The sequence below is a fragment of the Chenopodium album genome, chromosome 18, assembly GCF_948465745.1.
Source record: "Chenopodium album chromosome 18, dcCheAlbu1.1, whole genome shotgun sequence".
Taxonomy (NCBI): Eukaryota; Viridiplantae; Streptophyta; class Magnoliopsida; order Caryophyllales; family Amaranthaceae; genus Chenopodium; species Chenopodium album.
In genome coordinates, this window is record NC_137851.1 from 18,149,621 (window position 1) to 18,170,913 (window position 21,293).

Here is a 21,293-nt window from a genome sequence, read left to right on the forward strand (position 1 = left end):
CCTTATCCACGTCTCCTTAACAAACATTGCATTTTTCTTACCCTAACATCTTTTTCATCATCCCTCCCTTTACTCTCGTAAACAAACACCCTCTGAGCGTGCTCTTAGGTGAGAGGGAAATCTAAAGTAAAATGTGAATAATATTAAAATAGTAAAAGTATATGGAAGAGAGAAAGAAAAAAAATAATAATGTGGACCCTACCATCATGTGAAAAGAGAGAAAATAGTGATGGAGACCACACTTTAATTGTATCACTAGAAGCTTATACTCGTAGAATACTAAAGGTGATCAAAGGGCAAGTCGAGCCAAGAGTAAAAAAGTATGTCCGTTTTGGTCGAGTTAATGCATGCCTAAAACTTAAAATATTAAAGTGAGGTTGACAGACTCTTAGGGCCTTTTTCAAGTCGGACCACAAAACTAACTAAAATGCTTGAAAATGCATGTCCAAGTTCTGTAGGAAGATAAAAATAAAAAAATAAATAAAAAAAGTTGGATGGAAAATTTTTGTCCAAAATTGAGCCTTGTAAAATGAGAACATATAACGATTATCAGTTTAAAATGCCTCGTAAAATGAGCATTGCGACTGGTAAAAAAATTGAAAAGGTATTGGTCCCGCAATGGCCACAAGGCCACAACAATTATTCTCCTCATAGCCACGTAAACCATCCATCTAGTAGCTTCATCATCTAAGATCCTTCTAATAATGCACTCTAATCACTTGAAATCTTGAATAAATAATAAACCACGTTAATTGTGTGTTTATGTTACTCTTATTTTGTAGCTTTCTACCAAAATATAGCCGTAAATCAAATAAATAAGCGTCTTCACTCTCTTATATTCTCACTCTCTTGTCTAAATTTCTCAAATTCGACTCATCATTCCATTCGCAAAATGGCTATCGAAGTTTGTGTCAAAGCTGCTGTCGGTGCTCCTGATATCCTAGGCGACTGTAAGCACCCCAAATTTAAAAAAAGAAGTTTATCTACCTTATTTTTTGTATAATTTGGTGATTATTTGGGTGAATTTTGTTGTAAATTAATCTATAATCATGATAATTTAGGTCCATTTAGCCAAAGGGTTCTTTTAACATTGGAAGAGAAGAAAATCCCTTATCAGATGCACCTTATTGATGTTAGTAACAAGCCCAAATGGTAAAATTCAACCCTTATTTTTGTCATTTTATGATCAAAATTTTTGTGGGGTTTTTATTATCTTATAAATTTTCAATTTTTTGTGAAGAAATTGAGGTGGGTTTTTCTTGTATGTAATGATTGATTATTATTTTTTAATAATCATGAAGGTTTTTGGAGGTGAATCCTGAAGGGAAAGTACCAGTGATTAAGTTGGATGACAAATGGGTTTCTGACTCTGATGTCATTGTTTGTCTTCTTGAGGAGAAATATCCTGATCCTCCTCTTGCCTCGAACCCTGAATTTTCATCTGTGTAAGTTTTCTTTTCATGTTTAGTTTGGTGTATGTTATTTGGATTTAGGTACTCGTGTCGGAGATGGGTACTTATCCAAGTATCGGATGTTATTTTATGATGTCTCAATAATTTTGGTCTGAAATAGAGTGTCTAAGTGGCGTTAATTGTGTTCGGAATGTTGAGGGCTTGACAGAGGTACTTAAGGTGAAAGTAACGTGTAATCGTGCGGATTACATATTTATACATGTTTTTATAAATTAATCAAATTTTTTAATGGAGCAAAACATGCTGCATCTTGTTAATAGATGACTCAACCTTGTTATTGTCAATTGTGACTTAAGAATGAAAACAAAACTTGTTTTTTCCGTTAATTTTTTTTTCTTATGACATGTTTTATTGACTAATTTAGAGGCAGATATCAAGATTATAGTCAACAGGTTATGAAGGTATTAGTCAATAAAATCAAGTTCATGTTATCTGTGACCCTAATGAGTTGTTATCTTTTGGTCAATGATGTATACTTCATAGCATCTTTGTGAGTTAATTAATTGCATCACAAGGGAAATTTTGAAAATTTACTGTTTTTATGGCATAAGACGGTGACCATCGCCTTATGAATCACAGTTTTGAGGTTATGTAATGACAAAATTAAGTTTCATTTAGCTGTTTTGTTTACCTTGTTTGTTATAAAGTAGCTAGCCAACGGATGGTTTTCTATTCATGGACTAGTGAATGAAAACATCTAAGCTCGTAGGAATTTTTGGAACCTCATGAGAAAGTCAGATTTGGTGAATCTTGACGGAGTCAAAATGGTGTTTTTTTTTTGCTTGAATATTATATATTTTAAATTTATAATTAATAATACAAGTACAGAACAAAGTAGATTGATAAACCGAAGAAAGTAAATCATATGTCTACAAGCTACTGCTCTCTAGTGAATTTTCTCCATCTGTGATACGGAAACTTTCACGTTATCTAAAGGGTGACGTTTTTTTGGACGGATGGAGTGGCCATATGTTTCTTTTGTACTGAGAATCCATCTAGCTGCTTAATCAATATTTCTTTTCTTTTTGTTTATCTTACTAGCATGGAAGAATCTGATTCGAGATAAAAAGTATTATTGACTTGATGGAAATATTGATACTTTTGCTCACTTTGTGATGTTGACTATGAATTCAGGGGTTCTAAGATCTTTTCAACTTTCGTGACTTTCTTGAAGAGCAAGGATGCAAACGATGGGTCTGAGCAAGCTCTGCTTGTTGAGTTGAAGGCACTAGATGACCTTCTCAAATCTCATGTATGCTTAAAGACAATGATTTTACTATTTCTGTTTATTTGGGGTTGGATAATTAACATTTTGGTTTCTTGTTATTTGATAGGGACCGTACGTGTGTGGACAGAAAGTTACTGCTGTTGATTTGAGCCTAGCACCGAAGCTCTACCATCTTGAGGTAGCCCTTGGCCACTTTAAGAAATGGTCTGTTCCTGAAAACTTATCTTGTGTTCGTGAATACATGAAGGTGAGAGTTCCTTTATAATTGTTTGGCAAGTGATATTCATTGCAATTACATGTTCATAGGTAGTCTTCCCATCCTTTGAAATTACTATACCTGTATTTTGCTAGTTTTTGTACTTCACCAACTTACCAGACTTTAGTTTTTTTTTTTGGTTGAATATCAGACTTTAGTTGTTTCTGTGATTTGTGGTATTAGTTTACAGTTCTAATGTTTATGTTTATGTCTTTTTTTGTTTTGGTTTTTTTTTTTTTTTTTTTTTTTTTTTTTGGTTTTTTATATATGAATTACCTAACTCGTGGTATGATTGAGCTTTTGAGTGGCTCTGGTAACTAGGTCAAAATATTGTAGTCCTGTTTGAGGTTATGTTAATACCACTATATAATCCTAGTTGCCTATCAAATCCGAATTATTATATTATTATCCTGGTTTCTAACTTTTGATATGATTGAGCTTTTGATAGGTTAAAATTAGTTCTGTTTGAGGTGATGTTAATACCACAATATAATCCTACTTGCCTATAAAATCCGAATTATTATCTGGTTATCCTGGTTTCTAATGCAGATAAAGGTCCCTTCATTTTTACTGATCATTGTGATTCCCCAATAATGTCGGCAAGTCACTGTGAAAAAGCATTTTCTTAATGTTTTGATTTTTTCTCTTTTTCAAACCACTAACCCCCTAAATTCGCTTATGTATGTCCTACAAGATATCTGTTGATTATTCCCACACAGTTGATCCTTATTCTATTTTTTGTCGTCTATAAACAAGATCTCTGCTGATTATCATGTATGTAACGCTAAATTAATGCTTTGCAACATTTGTAAAGTGTGATGGTGGATAAGTACCATACTGAATTTTATATGTAGGACATATTCTTTGTCATCCTCCCACTCTTTAGTACTTGCGGAATGTGCATCTGCATAAGCCCTTGCTTGTAACAATCAGCCAAATCCCTAAAATGCTCATTATAGGAAGTTCAATATGTTGAATTGTTGATAGGTAACACTCCCAGAAGTCTTGATACTAAAAAAAAAAAAAAACACAACGAAATAACCTTTGAGTTGCTTCAAAAGCTTGATGGTAAGATTCAGTGTTAATTATAAGGGTCTAGTATAAGTCAATGACTGCTGGAAGTAATAATGGGGAGTTTTTATCCTGAACCATTCCTCCATATGCTACTCTTAGAACATTAAACCTTATGTTGAGGCTAAATGTTGGTTGGAGGGTATATAGAGAGCTGAAATTTTTGTATATCTGTGTTCTATATAGAAAATTAAATTGGAAATGAAAGCTGCTGTGTATTTTTTAACCTACAGAAACAAAATATAAAAAGAAGCCAAAAGACTGCATACATGATATTGGAGAAAAAGAAGCAGTGACTAAATTACAAAGTACATTTTATCTTTATATAACAAGGAGTATAGAATTGTAGAAATGATCGTAGGTGGAGATGCATTGTATTGCTAACAAAAAAAAAAATCTGGCATACGTACTTTATACTATGAATACAATTCCAATTAGTTTCAATTGCTGCAATTGGCATTGTTGCATGTGTCACGTTTTCCATATGAATTTATGATGATCTTCCATTATTGTCTTCTACCCCTTCATATTAATCAGAAACACTACTATAACGAATCTTGATAGGCAGTTTCTGCTGGTTGGTTTTCATATCATCATCATCACCAATTTGCTTGATGCTCTTTGCTTTAACATGACGTTGCAAGGTTTTGCTTGAATAGCTATGCTAATCATTTGTACTTGTCAGTTTCTAATTTACAAAATAGCTGTGAAGGGTAACATCCATTTGCATCTAGTTCATCTTTTGAAGAATTTGCTCTTATGTGATTTAGTTATCCACTGGTCTTCTGATTAGCTGGTTTATGGAATTGCAGTTACTCTTTGCTCGGGAGTCTTTTGAGAAAACCAAAGCAGCCAAAGAACATGTGATTGCTGGTTGGGCACCAAAGGTGAATGCATGAATCTGTATCAGTAGATACTGAACTATATACTAGCAGAAGTTCATTATGATCTTGTGCTGGTGAGGTATCTAGCATTGAGGTTAATGTTGAAATAAAACGCATTAGCACGAAGCTGATGAATTGGTGCAGGGATGTTGCTCCAATGCTTGTAACCAAAACATCATTTCGCGTACTAATGCACATAATATGTGGTTTGTCACTTTGTTGTAGTGTTTTCTTCTTGCTCCCTATTTTTGCCTTTTCCGTCATGATTTTCGTCTGCCAAGGAGGGGTCTGGTGTGGTTTAGTACTCTAGTTTGTTTACTCAGAATTTCTGAACTGCTTTAGAAGGCTAAAGCTTTAAACCCGATTCAGGGCTTATCTATAATGTTAGCAATCATTGACGAGACATAATAGCGTAATTTGAATCTACCTGAAATTGCTTGGAGAAATACAAAGAAATTCAATATGATATGAACCTACCAAGCTCAAAATATAAGAGCTTGGTTAAGAATGTAGAAGAGTATCTGTAGACTGCAACAGAACGTTGATTGTTCTCATTCTAACAGTGGTAGGTTTGGGCTGTGTTCAACTGTAGGTGAAGAAGTGGGTTTTGAGGGAAATGTTTATCCCACTGAATCACTGATGAAGGACTGCTGGTTATATATGATTTTTGCTTGGGTTGTTTCTATGACAAAATTGTTCTTGGGTTTGTCAAAATATCCAAAACGTCCAAACAACATATGCATGCATAAATTTAAAATTTAAAATAACTTTACGATTTACCAATTGTTGTCATGCATATAATTCGCACGGCCATATCTGGGGCAGGGCAACCGGGGCGGTCGCCCAGGGCCCCAAATCAAAAGCCCATTTTTCCGTTAACCTGTTAAAGCCTATGTATAAAAATTAATTCCAACATGTAATGATCAAAAGGACAAAGTGGCTCATTGGTAAGATTTGTTTTGTACTTCCTTACATTGTCTAGGTTCGAAACCCATTAGCTATTAATTTTCTTTCATTTTTTTCTCCTTAGTTACTACTCCAAAGAACAATCTGTTACACTTATTTTACCCGTTTTTTAAGTACTATATTTTTCTCTTACTCTTTTTTTCTTTCCTAATTCATAATTTTTATATTGCATCTAATTTTCTTATTATTCAAGATGACAACATGTAATTATTCTTATACAAAATTTCTTACACTATTTTTTTTTTTGAGCATTTATATGAGATACTTTTGTAATTTCTTATGACTTTATTTTTGTAATAAAGTTATGATTTATACTTTGTTCTTTTTTAATCACACATGCAACGTTGGAGGTTTCACATTTGCTAATGCTAATGCACATTTTATAACTTAAACATCTTAAGTTGTACATCGTATATACTTAATAAAAGTATATTTCAAGGAAAATCTAACAAGATGTTATATATTTTTTCCAACATATAAATCACAAGAAATGATCAAAGGAGTGTATATATATGGGATTTTTCCAACATGTAATTCGAAACGTTAGAATTATAATAAATTTCGAAGGAAATATAAGATAAAAAGCCTCATAAAAAGTACTTTCACTTTCAATAAATATTTAGTGTATATCGCATGTATGATTACATTTATAGGGCCCCTAAATGGTAGTTTGCCCATAGGCCTCACAAAAGTCAGAAACGGCCCTGATAATTCGTTCTCGTTTTTACAATAGGTGTTAGTTGTACCGTGTCTTATAAAATGAGCAATTAGTAAAAAAAATATGAATATGTGGAAAAAAAAAATGAACATTCAGTGCGTGAGAATAAGTCTCTAACTCTGTATATGAGAGCTCTTTATTATATGAGAATCGTTGCTTATTTGACAAATGCGCAAAGAATTTTATGAATATAAAAAATACTATTCATGAATATAAAAAATACTATGGAAAACTTTTAAAAACAAACAAAGTTTAAGATAATGAAAACTAAATTAAAATCAAATATCTAAATGTATATTAATTTTGCAATACAGCTATTATGTTTTGTGACAAATCCATAGCTAATTAAATACATACAAGTATATAGCTTAATTTGACCATACAATTAAAGTCAATATTGATGTATTGTAATTTGTAAACAAAAGCTCATGATAGTGACCAAAAGACAGTTTTAATGACCCTACAATTTTAAGCTTCATTTATTACATTCTAATTATTGGTAAATATTGTACACTATTTAGTTTGATTGTAACAGTAACGAATTTGACAACCCATCCAAAATTACAAAGAAAATTTAGCCCAAAATTTTTTTGATGTTTTTCATTTTGAGATTCCTTGAGTCCCCACATGTCGTCCTCTCAAGCACCGCCCTTTCGTTAGTACTCCACGTGCTATCACTTAACCCTACTATTAGACATGTACAAGAATTACTTAGGGCATGTTCTCATTGACTGAACTGAACTGAACTGAACTTATTAATTAGTGATTTTGAACTACGAATTAGATCTTTGATTTTTTATTATTATACATATGTGTATATATAAATATACATATTAAAATATTTAAGAAAAATATATTATATAATTAAAATATTTATGGAAAATATATTAAAAACATGAAATCCCAAAACATTTTAAAAACATATACTATTTAATTAAAATTTAAAATATTATTATGACAAAAGAACACAAAACACTTTGTAAAAAATTATCTCAATTAAAAAATAAAAAAAAATTAAAAAAAATTAAAAAAAAAGCTGGAACGAAATTAAACAGAGCCAACCCCCCCAACTGTATACCACTCTATTTATTATTCTAATTAATACAATGTTATTATTAATTATTATTATTATTATTATTATTATTATTATTATTATTATTGTCGTTGTTGTAATAAGAGCTTAAAAGAATGAAATTTGGCTTTATACCATTAGCAATATCATTAGACATAAACTAAACTGAACTGAACTAAACTGAAAATAAACGTATGACAACAGGCCCTTAATTTGAAGAAAATGAAATTATTAAAATCAACCTAATTCAAGAACCTTCTGAAATTAATCAAGTAAACTGCCTAAAAAAATTATGGGGTTTTCCGATTAGGGTATTTAATGATTGAATCATTGTGAAGATACTTGTTTCGACTTGTACTTCTAATTTTATTTTTGTAGATCGGTTTGAATAACTAACTAAAGGCATATTCACATTTTCTGAATTGAGCTGAATTGAACTGAATTGATTAGAGCTAAGCTGAACTGAATATTTTATGAGAGAAGGAAATTAGGAGCTGAACTGAACTGATATTAAGCTAAAGTGAATAGGCCATAAAACTCATTTTTTCGGATCAGAATTAATTTTTAACTACTCATAATTGAAATTTGTTGATAAAATATTAGGGACTTTTGCTAAAGCTAGTCTTTGCAAATAACAAAACATGTAGGTGAATTTCCTACAATTATAAATAGTGAATAATAAAGTGTTGATTAATTAAGGTTAAGAATTAAAGTAGCTACTTGCCATACAGTTTTGAGATTGAATTTCTTTTGAACTTGTGAAATCGACTTTATTTCTTGATGAAAAGTGGATTAGAACATCCTTTAGTTACTTTTACTAGTTTTGACTTTTGAGTATTTCTAACTTTTTTTGAAATTAATTAATAGCAAATTAGCCCTACTTTTGCATATTGATCACTAAATAAAAAACTCCATATTTCAATTTTAGACCCTATATAATTGAATAATACCAACATATAATCTGCACTTATTTTGTAAATTAGGGACCCAATTTGCTTTTTATTTGTGAAATTAAGATTTGGAATATATAAATCAAAGAACATATATAGATTTGGAATAGGATCCCAATTTGCCTTTTACTTTCTTGAACTTTTTTTTAATATTTTTTTTACTGATTCTCTATTATATTTGTTCATTAAAGTTACTAATTTTTATTGATTAAAAATTATTTTTTTTTACCGAACTTAAACTATTTTTACTAAACTAACATTACTTTAATTGAATATTATTTATTTAAGTTGAAGAGAACATGGTCTGCTAGCTACATGTGAATACAAAAATTTATACGTAGTACTTAAAAAAAAAAAAAAAAAAAAAAAAAAAAAAAAAAAAAAAAAAAAAAAAAAAAAACTACTTTCTACTAACTATTCCTTCTGTGCATAATATTTTTCCCTATTTGACTTTACACGGTATCCAAGACGTGTTTTAAAACAATTATACGCATTTCCATTTTTATGTGTGTAGAAATTATAAAAACTAAATATTAATTACATGAGATGAGACAAATCCAACAAGACCCACATGACTATATTATCTCTTACAGATTTATGGTATAAAAATTTTAGGTTCATCCCTCCATGCATTCATTCCCTACCTTATAAAAAAAACTAGTATAAGATAACTCTTAGGAATAGTGTGCTACCAACTATACCCTAAAAAATGTGTACAAAAATATGTACAAAAATGTGTATTTATATTTTTATCCTCATTAATATGTTTACCCTCATTAATATATTTAATGTTTTTTTTTATTGAACATATCATCAATAAATTCAAAGTTTTTTTTTCTTAACCAAAAACTTGTAATGCTTTTTTTAAAAATTAAAAAAAAAAACTTCTAATGCTTTATACTTCATATGTTATTATTATTATTATTATTATTATTATTATTATTATTATTATTATTTTAAAAGGAAAAAAAAAACTTTATGTACAAAGAGACTGTTTATTACAAGAAACTGTTTATTTTTTTATTCTTTTGTGGTTACTCATCTTATATACAATTTTGTTGTCCTTTTACTGCAACTATTGTAAAGGTTTATTAGCTTTAATTTTAAAATTTACATTGTTTGATGGCACATAAACAACGTTATGGAATTGTGAATGAGATTCATATTAAATAGTGATATTTGAACAGATGTTATCAAGAGGTTTAAAGAAATTATAAATCCTAAAATTAAGGAAAATTGATGATAGAAAGAAAAAATAAATAAAAAAATTGGTATTAAATTATGGGAGAGAAAAATGAAGGAAATTAAGAGGAAAAATATAACTAAGTGGTTATTGCTTTAGTACTCCCTTCGTCCTTTTATTAGAGTCTACTATTCCTTTTTTGGCAAATCAAAATTAAAGTCTCATTGTTAGAATCTTTCCCTTTTTAGTAAGTGGTTTTTTTATTTTTATTTATTTATTTTTTTTTTTACAATTTTAACCTCATTCTCCTAATTTAATTCCCAAATTTCCTCAATTTTTAATTACTGATTTTTTGTGCCAAATATTTTTAATCCTCAATTTTTATTGATTTTTTGTGCCAAATATTTATGAGCACACTATTTATTCTCTTTTTTCTTTTTCTCTCACTTGTTATCTCTTGCATTTTGGTACTTCCAATCACATGGTTTAAGCAATTTATAAAAACCTTAATTCCCGTGAAAAATGAGAAATAGGACTCTAATAAAAAGACGGAGGGAGTATAAGGTACTAGGTTAGAACCAATAATTGTTACGTACACTCGGGTGTACCATGCGCATAGTACACCTGGAAAAAGATCACCCTATGAATAAAAGAACATTACCTATAAATAAAATAACATTACATATAAATAAAAGAACATAGCCTATAAATAAAAGAACATTACATATAAATAAAATAACATTACTCATAAATTGAAAAAAAAAATCGTGAGAGTAAGGGATAGCTCAAGTGTTTAGAGCTTCCCTCTCGGTTTCAGGAAATCTTGGGATCGATTCTCACCCCTGTCCTTGTGGCTCTCTAAACATCCAAAAAAAATCGTAGTTATAATAATTTATTATACATTATAAGCGAACATAGAGTACATCAAAAAGAACGTTGCATATAAAAATAAAGAACATTACATACAATAAAAAATGTAACTTAGAAATAAAAGAAATTACATATAAAAAAAAAACATTATCTTTCTGAAAAAAAATTAATTAATGGAAAAATGCTACTACCCAAACACATGAAAGAAGATGATGAATAACAATGGTAGTGCCAAAAATTCAAACAATCAAGTAATTTCATGATAATAAAGCTTTATATGAACAACAAATATTATTACAAAATATAGGTAAAAATAACAAGCTAAGACTTCACTAATGAAGCACAACCTAGGGTTCCATATTCATGAAGCATAGCAAAGATGAACAAAGAAAGAGAAATCATACCTCAAATGAGTAGAAAACCCTTGTAAAGTGAATTAATAATGGAAATCAAGCAATTAAGTAGAACACTCAATTGCAAGTTTTTTTTAGCCAAAATAAAAAATACCCAAAATTCTCAAATCATGAAAAATTCAAAAATTTGGTTGTGAAATTCGGATTTTAGAGTGTAAAATCTAGTAAAAATGTGTTTGTGAATGATGAATTAAGTACATAAAAACTATAAAATCAAGAAATAAAATGGAAGAACAAGTTAGAGGGAGAGGAGAGAGAGTATCAAAGAGAGAGAAAATGAATACGTGAAATGAATATTACATATAAAATAAAAAAAAAACATTACATATAATTTTCCTCAAAAAAAGAACATTACATATAAATAAAAGAACGTTAACCAATGTTCTTTTATTTATATGTAATGCATGATACACCCCCCCTCTACCATACTATTTAACCTGTGCGGTGCACAGTTTATATAAAACCTAGATCAAAATTATGCACATTGTATACATACATTTAAAAAAAAAAAAAAAAGTAACTTAAATATTTTAGATTTCCATCAAAATGAATAGTATTGGTTCAACGTCACCTAATACATATTTCAATGTATGAGGTCATTTATTAGTATGCTATTTAAAATTATTTCAATTTCCTAAGATAAATTAATAGGTGGTTTTAGTTGTTATGTAAAAGCTTCCAATATTAAATTTCAAATATTATTTAAATAGGTTATTTCGGTGCGATACACGATTAAAATTAATCTTTTTTTTTTTAAATTTATGTTGTATATGAAGATTATAATTAGATATAAAAATAATTTCCTTTTAAGGAAAGTAAAAAAAAAAAAAAGAAGAAGAATTGAAACCACGATCAAATTAGGTATGTGCAACTATAATTTAGGAGAGAAACTTGATTAATTAAATTCTACATACACTTATAAGAGGGAAAGTTTTTAATGTAAGGATGACGCGTAGGATAGTTTAAAGTTTGATAATGTCAGCAAAGTTTTGTTTTAGTAATAGTTAATAGATAATAATTTTGGAATAATATTGTCAAACTTTAGAGGGTTTTAAAAAATAATTGTCTTAAAAGATTTAGGTGTGCTTTCAACCCCTTCTACAAAGCCACCACCATAAGCAAATAAACCAAATATTACGTATTAAAATTACCGCCTAAACTAAATATGTAAACACACGCCAATATAACTTCTCTACAAAAGCTACCTCCCCACGCGCATGGGCCACCATAGTTACATAATAATTTCCCTTGAATAGTTACTTTGCCGAATAAAGGTGTTTAATATGTTTGCGATGATTGAAATCTGATAACTCTTGATTCCATGGACCAAACACCAACCAAAGTACCGAATTACATTGAAGAAAGGTTTTGTCACAAACCCAAAATGTATGATATATACCATTTTAAAGTCAATTATTGATCAACAAGTGGAGTAGTCCATCAATTTTGTTTCAACTCACATGTGTAATTATTTTTTCTAATATATAAGAACTCATACCCTTCTAGCTAAAAAGGTTAATTAGTTTGTATTGATTTCTTCTTGTAATTAATTTAGAACAATTAGTTCTTAAATTGTTTAAGTTGCTTTATTATGCATTAGTTGATGAGATGATGAAAATTCCTATCTCAAAAGAATTGGCCTAGCCTATCGCAGCTAATATTTATGGAGGCTTAATCTTATTCTTATTCTTTGTATTGTCTCTTACCTACCCTACTACAATTGTAAGGACACTTTTGGTAAGGGTAAGTCGTGAAACTACCTCGCCTTTTAATGAAGCATACAATTTGATCAAGTTATATATAATGGGTGTTTTTAATATTGATAGGATAATAGCGGTGAAAGTTATAAAGGACAAATTTAATGAAAACGATATTTAATTTAGGTTTAATATATCATCCTCTAAAATTCTAACCAACGGATCCTGTTGAGAACTAGGCATTCAACAGATATTGACAAGTGACATAAGGCGTCAAGGTTGTTGTATTAAATGGAATATTGTTGCAATATGTTGTATGTAAAGCATTGCTAGCAAGAAAACTGAAAATATTTGGCCTGATATACCATTATGATGGTGACTCCAGGCATACAAACCAAAAAAGATTGCTAGTTGGGCCTGAAAACAAATTTGCTAGAATAATAATACTCATTACCTTTCAGTTTAATTGAAACACTCAAACTTAACATACATGTCAATGTATGAGTCTTACAACTAATTTAAATATTTATACATAATAAGGTATACAGACTATAAATAAAAGTAAAAAAAAAAAAAAAAAGTTAAATTATATAAAATTTCACATAAACAACTATTTTAAAAAAAAGTGTACATGAGAATAATTCTATTAATATTAATATAAAAAGTTAATACTTCGTATTATGAAACTTTATATTTATTATACTTATTAAAAACATTGTACATGAGAATAATTTTAGTAAGGAAAATTTGCGAAAAAGGTCCTTTTAAATGGTCGACCTTGTGAGGAAGGTTCTTTTATGAAAAGGTGGCACAAAAGGTCCTTATATGAGCATTTGGTTGTGAGGAGGGTCCGTTGACCGAACTCCGGCTTTGAACAAAATTTTCCGGCCAAAAAAAGTCACGTGCACAGCACATGACCACTTTAATGACCCTTTTTTTTTCTTTTTTTTTTTTTCCCTTTCCCTCTTCTTCCTCGATTTTGCCCTTCCCCCATTTCTCCCTACCTTATTGAACCCTAATTTGAGAACAACAATAATCCCAAACTTCAATTCTTATCCCGGCCAGAAACTCATTCCAACGCGATTCGAACAAGGGTAAACAATCCCACTTCAATTTCAAGTTTACTTTCGCAAATTGCATGAAATTAATCTTTGTTTGTTGTACATTGTAGTTGCGCAAATCGATGAAGAGGTGTAATTGTGGTCTTCTTGTTGTGGATTATTTTTTTATTGTGGATTGCTCTTCACAATTTTTACAGACCAAATTAGCTACTTTTGGAAAAATATTGAAACTTTTTACTACTTTGAAAGAGATAGAAGAGGAAGAGAGTTAAAGCCTTACCTAGTGAAGAAATTGTGGGGTTAATCGCCTACTACACTGATTATCGTCATTAATTCCTTCTGCAGTGTTTCGCCATTAATGGGGTAGCTACTAGTCACATCAGAAGAGTTGAATGAAAAAAAAAAGTATGGAAAAATGGGGAAAAAGGGAAAAATCGAGGAAGAAGGGGGAAAGGGAAAAAACGAAAAAAAAAGGGTCATTAAAGTGGTCACGTGCTGTACAAGTGACTTTTTTTGGCTGAAAAATTTTGGTCAACGGACCCTCCTAACAACCCAATGTTCATATAAGGACCTTTTATGCCACCTTTTTCATAAAAGAACCTTTCTCACAAGGTCGACCACTTAAAAGGACATTCCTCGTAAATTTTCCTTTTAGTAATACATGATTAAATTGAAAAGGTAAAGTTAAATAGTTAAATTAAAAGTCAAATTGCTTCAATTTTTGGGAAAGGAAGGAGAATACTTTATTCAACTTAAGTGCTACTTATTCGATCTGTCAAACATAACAAAAAGTTAAGTGCTACTTAAATGGAGTATAAAATTGTATGGGCATTTTAATAAGGTGTACATGCTCTTTCGGTATTTGTATACAATTTTTTAAAAGAGCTGAATAATTTGTGTTGGTCATCTTGAAATTGGAATAGATTAAATATGATATGAGTATATAAATTTTAATCGTTTGGCCTCAATCATTAGGTTAACCTTTTGGTTGATTAGGTCTTTTAACACAATATAATTAAACCATTAAAGGATTTGGTGTGTAAAAATTGAATTGCCTTGAACGCTCCTAATTATTTATACCCTTATAAGAGTTTAATGCTTTCACTAAAATGATTACCAAAGCAACAATCGTCATTGGAGTAAATAGCAAATACTAGCAAATAGGAGATTTGCTATTCTTGCCTTATACAAGGGTATTATTGACTTGTTTGTATTTTCCAACAGTCGTATGTGTTTTTTATAGTCTCACACTCGTGTTGCTGGCCTATAGAATTATTATACAAAGTACAATTCTATTAATAATACAAAGTAACTTAAGGAACTAATAATGTTATGGTTTTGAATATATAGGAAATGAGAATTCAATCGATACACAATAATTAACTTAATTAATTAGCCTTTATACAATATGGTCCAATGACAAAAAAAAAAAAAAAAAAAAAAAAAAAAAAAAAAAAAAAAGATTAGCAAGGGGAGAACACAAAGGAAAAAGAAAATGTGATTAGGCAAAATATGATTGGATAATGACCGAGTAGTAGAGTACCTAGAATAAATGGACCACAAAATATAGTTTTTTGATCCATCGATCTTCAAATATATGATGCATTTGGCTTTACGTGAAGGACGACACAAACAAGGTACTATGGCATTAGAAATTAAATGCATCAAAGGAATTAAAGATCTATCACTTTCAATAATGCATGTGTTGCATATGTTCAATTTAAAATTGAAATGTCTTTAGTCTTTGGAATCCTTTGATGAATCGGAAATCATCTTCTGTATCATTTCACTTGTCTCTGCTTCACTCATTCGATCGTTTCTCGATTTGGAAGAATACGCCTCGAAAAATTCCTTGTTTTCTTTCTCTAGTTCCTTCCACACTACACAAAATTAATTGGAAAACGGAGGTTAATAATAGAAAATGCTACTACCTCCGATTTTTATTATTTACAATTTTGAAATATTTTATATTTCACAAATAATACCCTAAAGTTATAAATAATAAAAATCGGAGGAGTATTAGTAACTGATAAATATAGACGACGTCTAGTGACTTGTATAGCTCATTGCTATTATAGGGTTTGCTAATAGTAAAAAGCCTTCATGTTTTTTTATATTAATTTTGTAGCGCTGAGAACACCTTTATTTCGGTATTCCTCATGTTGGAATTAATAGTGATGTTGGTACGTAAATTGCTTTAATAATTTGAAAGTTTTAATTAATTATCCTCAGATGTAGAGGATAATTAATTTGTGAAGGATAGAACTTCTAGCATTCATGTCAATTGTGTGCCATCAGATGAAGAATAGCAAGAAATAAAAATGTAGAAAACATGTTTTGTGATTTAAAACTAAAAAGGGACGTCAATAAATGACTATATATGTCGAGTACTCGAGTTACTCGAGTATAGACTAATACGGAGTATGATATATTATTATTCGTACGAAATCCGTTTTAAATGATAGTCGTACTCCTGAGTAAAGGTAGGAGAGACAAGGGTAGAAAAGTGGGCAAGTAGGAGAGTGTTGAAACTCTTGCAAGTGGGGTTTTTATCAAATAATAATAATAATAATAATAATAATGCATAATTTTTTTTTTATTATTTTTTTTTAAATCCATTTTCTCCGCATTGGTTTTTTTTTTAGTCCCATTTGCATTTTTGATGTCTTTTAATGTATTATTTTCAATTATGTGCTATACAACGTTGATACCTTAAAACTAAATATTGACAAAAACTAATATAACTATCAAAAGACCAACTCAACCAATCAACTTAAACTTTTGGAACTTATGATTGAAGCTCAAGAATAATTTATATACTATCATATTACCTCTTAATACCATGTTAAAGAAGCAACACAAGTAAAAGGTGTTTTCAATTTTTTGCTGTCAGTTTTCAATATTATCATGATTTTAATAAGTTCGATCAAATTTTATTCAACATATGACATATATTATATGATTTTTAAATACAAAAAACCTGAAATAAAAAAACCACGGCCCCATAGTAATACCAAACGGATGATTAAGTTAATGGTTGAGATCTTGAAATATTTTTATTTTATTTAACTTTTAAACACTATCAATAATAATGATAACCTACATGTTTTTGTTTTTTCTTTTATTTGCCAAAGATTATTTTTATAATTTGTATTTAACTATCTTCAAATAAAATATTCGTGGTTGATCAATATATATCATTGCATCACCAAAAAAAAAAAAAAAGGTTTGTTAATATCAATACAATTGAGCTCAAACAATTGTTTAAGGTTTGCAAGTTCATATGCAGATGATAAGAATGAATCCCAGGATCTCATAGGACAGCGAGAGAAGCTCTAATCACTTGAACTATTCCTCACTTTCACGAGTTGTCACTCACTCTAAAATAAAAAGATTTTTTAAAAAAGTGTTTAGAATGTTAACATGAATACTAATTATGAATATACTTCGTATAATTTAAAACGTACTCATTTTGGGATCGTATTAAATTCGAACATCTCGTAGTGTATGGTAACTTCACAACATGATGGAGTAAAGTAACTTCTAATATTTTTTACTATTTCATGTAAGGATTTTGCGAGGAATTGAACACCACAAAAGTTGTGACTTTTGAAGAAATACCTCTATTAACTTATTTTTTTCAATTAAATATCCAAGGTTTCTTCTAAAGTTCAATTAGCACCACCAAACTAACAAATCAGTTAAAATTTTCGTCTTTTAGGCCCCACTTCTACTTCAATTTAATGCCATCCCATCTTTCCTTACATTCTTCAATCTCTTCTACAATGGTCATATTATGATCTCTAAAAAAATCAAAGAAAATGCCCTCAACATTGCCTGATTGCTCAGGAATTGTGCCTTCTTTTCTCTGATTTTCGAAGATTGAAATATGACCATTGTGGAGGAAATAGAAGAACGCATATAAGGAAGTGATGACAATTAAATAGTAGTGGGGTTTAAAAGATGGAAAATTTAATTAGTCTATAGTTTGGTGGTGCTAGTTGAACTTTTTAATAAATCTTGAATGTTTGATTCAAAAAAAAAAAAGTTAATGAAGGTATTTTTCAAAAAAAAAAAAACTCAACTTTTTGAGAGGTCTTCACAAAATTTCCTTCATATAATCGAAAACTTTTTCTATTTTGATTGCGACACACATTTTAATTTTAACATGCAATTGTCAAGAATTATACCATCAATGCTTTAAAATTATGTATCCACAAATTACAGGCTTAGTTCTACAAGGTTCACATGTTTAAGAGATCAAAATAGTTGCAGTGTAGTACATTTGATTAAAATTGAATGTAACAGTAAAAAAAAATTAAAAAAAAAAAAATCAATCAAAAGGTTAATTAAATTGATGATTGAAGTCAAGAATTAGGGCTTGTTCACTTCAGCTTAATTTCAATTCAGTTCAATTCAATTCATTTCAGCTCTTAATTTCTTTTTCTCATAAACTATTTAGTTCAGTTCAGCTCCAATCATTCAATTCAGTTCAGTAAATATGAACAGACCCTTAGTTATATATTTTATCAGCTGAATTAAAAAGTGTTATTTATAAAAGTAAATACTCCGTAAATGAAAATGGTGGAATTAGAGGGGGCTCCACCAAATTAAAATAAAATGCCCCTCGAACTAAGGGACACTTTTTTTTTTTTTTGTAGAAATTTGGGTTTTATTTAGATATGGAGAGAATATATTTATTTATTAGTAAAATATTAAAAAACTACTCCTAATATTTTGAAAATTTTCACCAAGATATGACTATAGTATATTTTTCGTTACATAAAATCACAAACTATTTCCTCAAACTATGCAATGAGATCTCAAGATAATAATAATTAAAAAAAAAGTAAAAATAATAATAATAATAATAATAATAATAATTTTTTTTAAAGAAAAACACATACATAGTACAAAACAAAAAACAAAAAACTAAAAACAAACAAATAGGACTATCTAGCTTCTAGATACAAAAGAGTATATTTACCCAAAATTCCATTATTAATTGCGGCAATCTATGCATGATTTTTTTTTTTTTTTTTTTTTTTTTAATTTTTTGCACCCTTGCGGACATAAATGTTTCTTGATTAATTATATAATACGGAGTATGAGTTCCCTCTTTCTTAAAATAAATAAATAAATAGATGCCTTTTCAATTTCAGGGTCATCTGGAAATTGTCAATCTTTGATATATATATATATGTGTGTGTGTTATGGTTTTATTGACGTTTTTATATACAATGTCCTTGGGAATAATTATAAAAATATGTTTACGTTATGAATGAATTATGTTACTATTTACTATACCTACTTCTAAAAAAATCCTCATTGAAAGTGCGTAAAACAAATAAAAATCATGATTCTCTAATTAACAGTTTAAATTTTTGGTTGAATTATGATCATTTGACATTATATCAAAGGCCAACAAAGTGACAAGAAAGAATAAGTAGGTCCATGTTGCATTCAGTTTTTTTTTAAAAATTTCATATAATTATACTCGTGTGAGATCCTCTTTGATTTGTCTTAATGTTTAATACTTGTACTGTAATATCAATTCAAAACATTTATGACATATTTAAAGATGTTAATGCTCTAAACAAATATTAAAACTATGCAAAAAGCCAAATTAAAACATCTTTTAGATACCAAGGTGTTGTTATTATTATTATCATCATTATTACAAAATTGTTGATGTTATTATAATAAATTAATTTTATACAGTGTAGATTGAATATCATTTCAATTTATAATAAAAACTTATTTTAATTGTAATTTTTCAAAAAAATATTTAGTTGATTTTTCTTAAAAAATAATGAGCTACATCGATCAACTTGTATGTTCAAAATTGTAGGTAATATTATGGAGTACAAAATAATAAACAAGTTGATTGAAAAGAACAAATTCTAAGTGATTATAAATGGAGTAAATCAAAACTCAAATTAATAATTTTGTTTTATTTTTTTTTTTCATTTTTTTTATTCAAATGAGAGACCAAAGTTTCAAAGCAAATACAAAAACGAAAGCAAAAACAAAAAACAAACCAACTAAACCTACTCCTATGGAGGACTAACGAAATAAATAACTTTGTGATTGTAAGGAAGCGAAATTTTTAGGACCAATCTTCTCTCAAAACAGAAAACCCTCTAACTTATTATTCCGAGGACAAATATGCGCTTAAGGTCCTTTATTTGTTTTATTTATGAAGGACAAAACTATTCACTTTATTGCTTAAAACAAACGAAGGTATGTAATAACTAATAAGATCTCATTTATATTTCAAGAACTACCTACAGTTTCTTAATATCTATCATCAAAAGTGATTCTTATATATATATATATATATATATATATATATATGTAATAGGTAAGAAGCTTAACACAATATATTTAATAACTCCCAAAAAGACTAAAATAGCCATGCATGCAAAAGTTAAAGATAAATAACAAACCAGTTGAAGTAATAACAGGTTTGATGTTAGCATGTTTAGACAAGGCTTCCATGGACTCTTCTTTCGTCATCTTGAATATCATGCATTTTTCTATCAAGTGTTGCACCTGCATAAATCCACAACCTTCTATGTTAGTCGTTCATCATCAAAAGATCGTCGAAAAAAAAATAAAAAAAAATTGCTCCCTCCATTCAGAATAAGATCAGATATCACGTCAAATCAAACTAACTGTGTGATCTAAACTTGTAACGTGATAACTAATAAATTCCGAATGAACGGAAGATCGATCAAGGTAAGGAATAGTATTAACCATGTGGATGTAAGAAGCAGAAGAATCATCATCCATGATAATAATGTTTATTACTCCGTATTATTTTGTTGTAGAAAACAAGAATAAAAACAAGAGTAAGTATAAACCAAAAGATTTTGAAAAGAAGGAAAGTTGGTAAGATACAATTTCCAAATACGAATAAATAGCAACATATAATTACACGGAAAAACATAAAAATTGGTAATTTAAAGGTAGGTCCAAATGTCCCACGTGGGAGATGAACGTTAATTGGTGGAGAGAGGATTAGAGTGGATTTGTAGCTCATCAATTGTTTTAGCTTGTCCTCTAATGTAAAGCCATGCACATATTAACATTTCTACTTCACGTGATTAGTGGGTCCCTAATTGTTTCAATAGTTAATGCAATTCTTGCCTACGTGGCATCTCCCTATAGTAGCTAGTGATCCTATTGGTTATGCACCCTAAGTTAACCAATTAGAAATTGACAAGTAGGATGTATTTTATACTGTATAACAAATAATAAGAAGAACATGTAATTGAAATTATTATAATTAAATAAACCCCGTTGTAATTATAGGAATAGCAAGAATTTATATACTCCCTCCGTCCCCAAATGATAGTCCCTTATGGGCAAAAATCACGGGAATTAAGAAACTTTAATAAAACTAGTAAACTTACATTGGAAATATAAATTTACATTGGGTATGTAAAA

General features: G+C 29.2%; 2 protein-coding genes across 2 annotated transcripts; one reads left to right on the forward strand and one right to left on the reverse strand.

Moving 5' to 3' along the window:
- The first annotated feature begins 629 nt into the window (after positions 1-629).
- On the forward strand, positions 630-5,272 carry LOC145590585 (glutathione S-transferase DHAR2-like). The gene is made up of 6 exons (XM_081647016.1): positions 630-950; positions 1,062-1,152; positions 1,302-1,445; positions 2,607-2,724; positions 2,807-2,947; positions 4,840-5,272. Exons 1-6 carry the CDS (start codon positions 893-895, stop codon positions 4,924-4,926), a joined length of 639 nt encoding a protein of 212 aa, XP_081503142.1. The 5' UTR covers positions 630-892; the 3' UTR covers positions 4,927-5,272.
- A 10,054-nt stretch (positions 5,273-15,326) lies between these two features.
- On the reverse strand, positions 15,327-20,755 carry LOC145590587 (uncharacterized). The gene is made up of 3 exons (XM_081647017.1): positions 20,601-20,755; positions 20,291-20,396; positions 15,327-15,721 (listed from the first exon to the last, which is right to left on the reverse strand). The coding sequence occupies exons 1-3, from the start codon at positions 20,634-20,636 to the stop codon at positions 15,579-15,581; spliced, it is 285 nt and encodes a 94-aa protein (XP_081503143.1). The 5' UTR covers positions 20,637-20,755; the 3' UTR covers positions 15,327-15,578.
- Between the last annotated feature and the right edge of the window lie 538 nt (positions 20,756-21,293).

Bases quoted from the DNA above. Each gene is read 5' to 3' on its own strand.
- LOC145590585 (XM_081647016.1), top strand. From the start codon at position 893: ATGGCTATCGAAGTTTGTGTCAAAGCTGCTGTCGGTGCTCCTGATATC. The intron at 2,725-2,806 runs GTATGCTTAAAG...GTTATTTGATAG, and splicing joins ATGACCTTCTCAAATCTCAT to GGACCGTACGTGTGTGGACA. The intron at 2,948-4,839 runs GTGAGAGTTCCT...ATGGAATTGCAG, and splicing joins GTGTTCGTGAATACATGAAG to TTACTCTTTGCTCGGGAGTC.
- LOC145590587 (XM_081647017.1), bottom strand. From the start codon at position 20,636: ATGGATGATGATTCTTCTGCTTCTTACATCCACATG. The intron at 20,397-20,600 runs GTTAATACTATT...GGATTTATGCAG, and splicing joins CTGCTTCTTACATCCACATG to GTGCAACACTTGATAGAAAA. The intron at 15,722-20,290 runs GTTTGTTATTTA...AATTTTGTGTAG, and splicing joins ACCTGTTATTACTTCAACTG to TGTGGAAGGAACTAGAGAAA.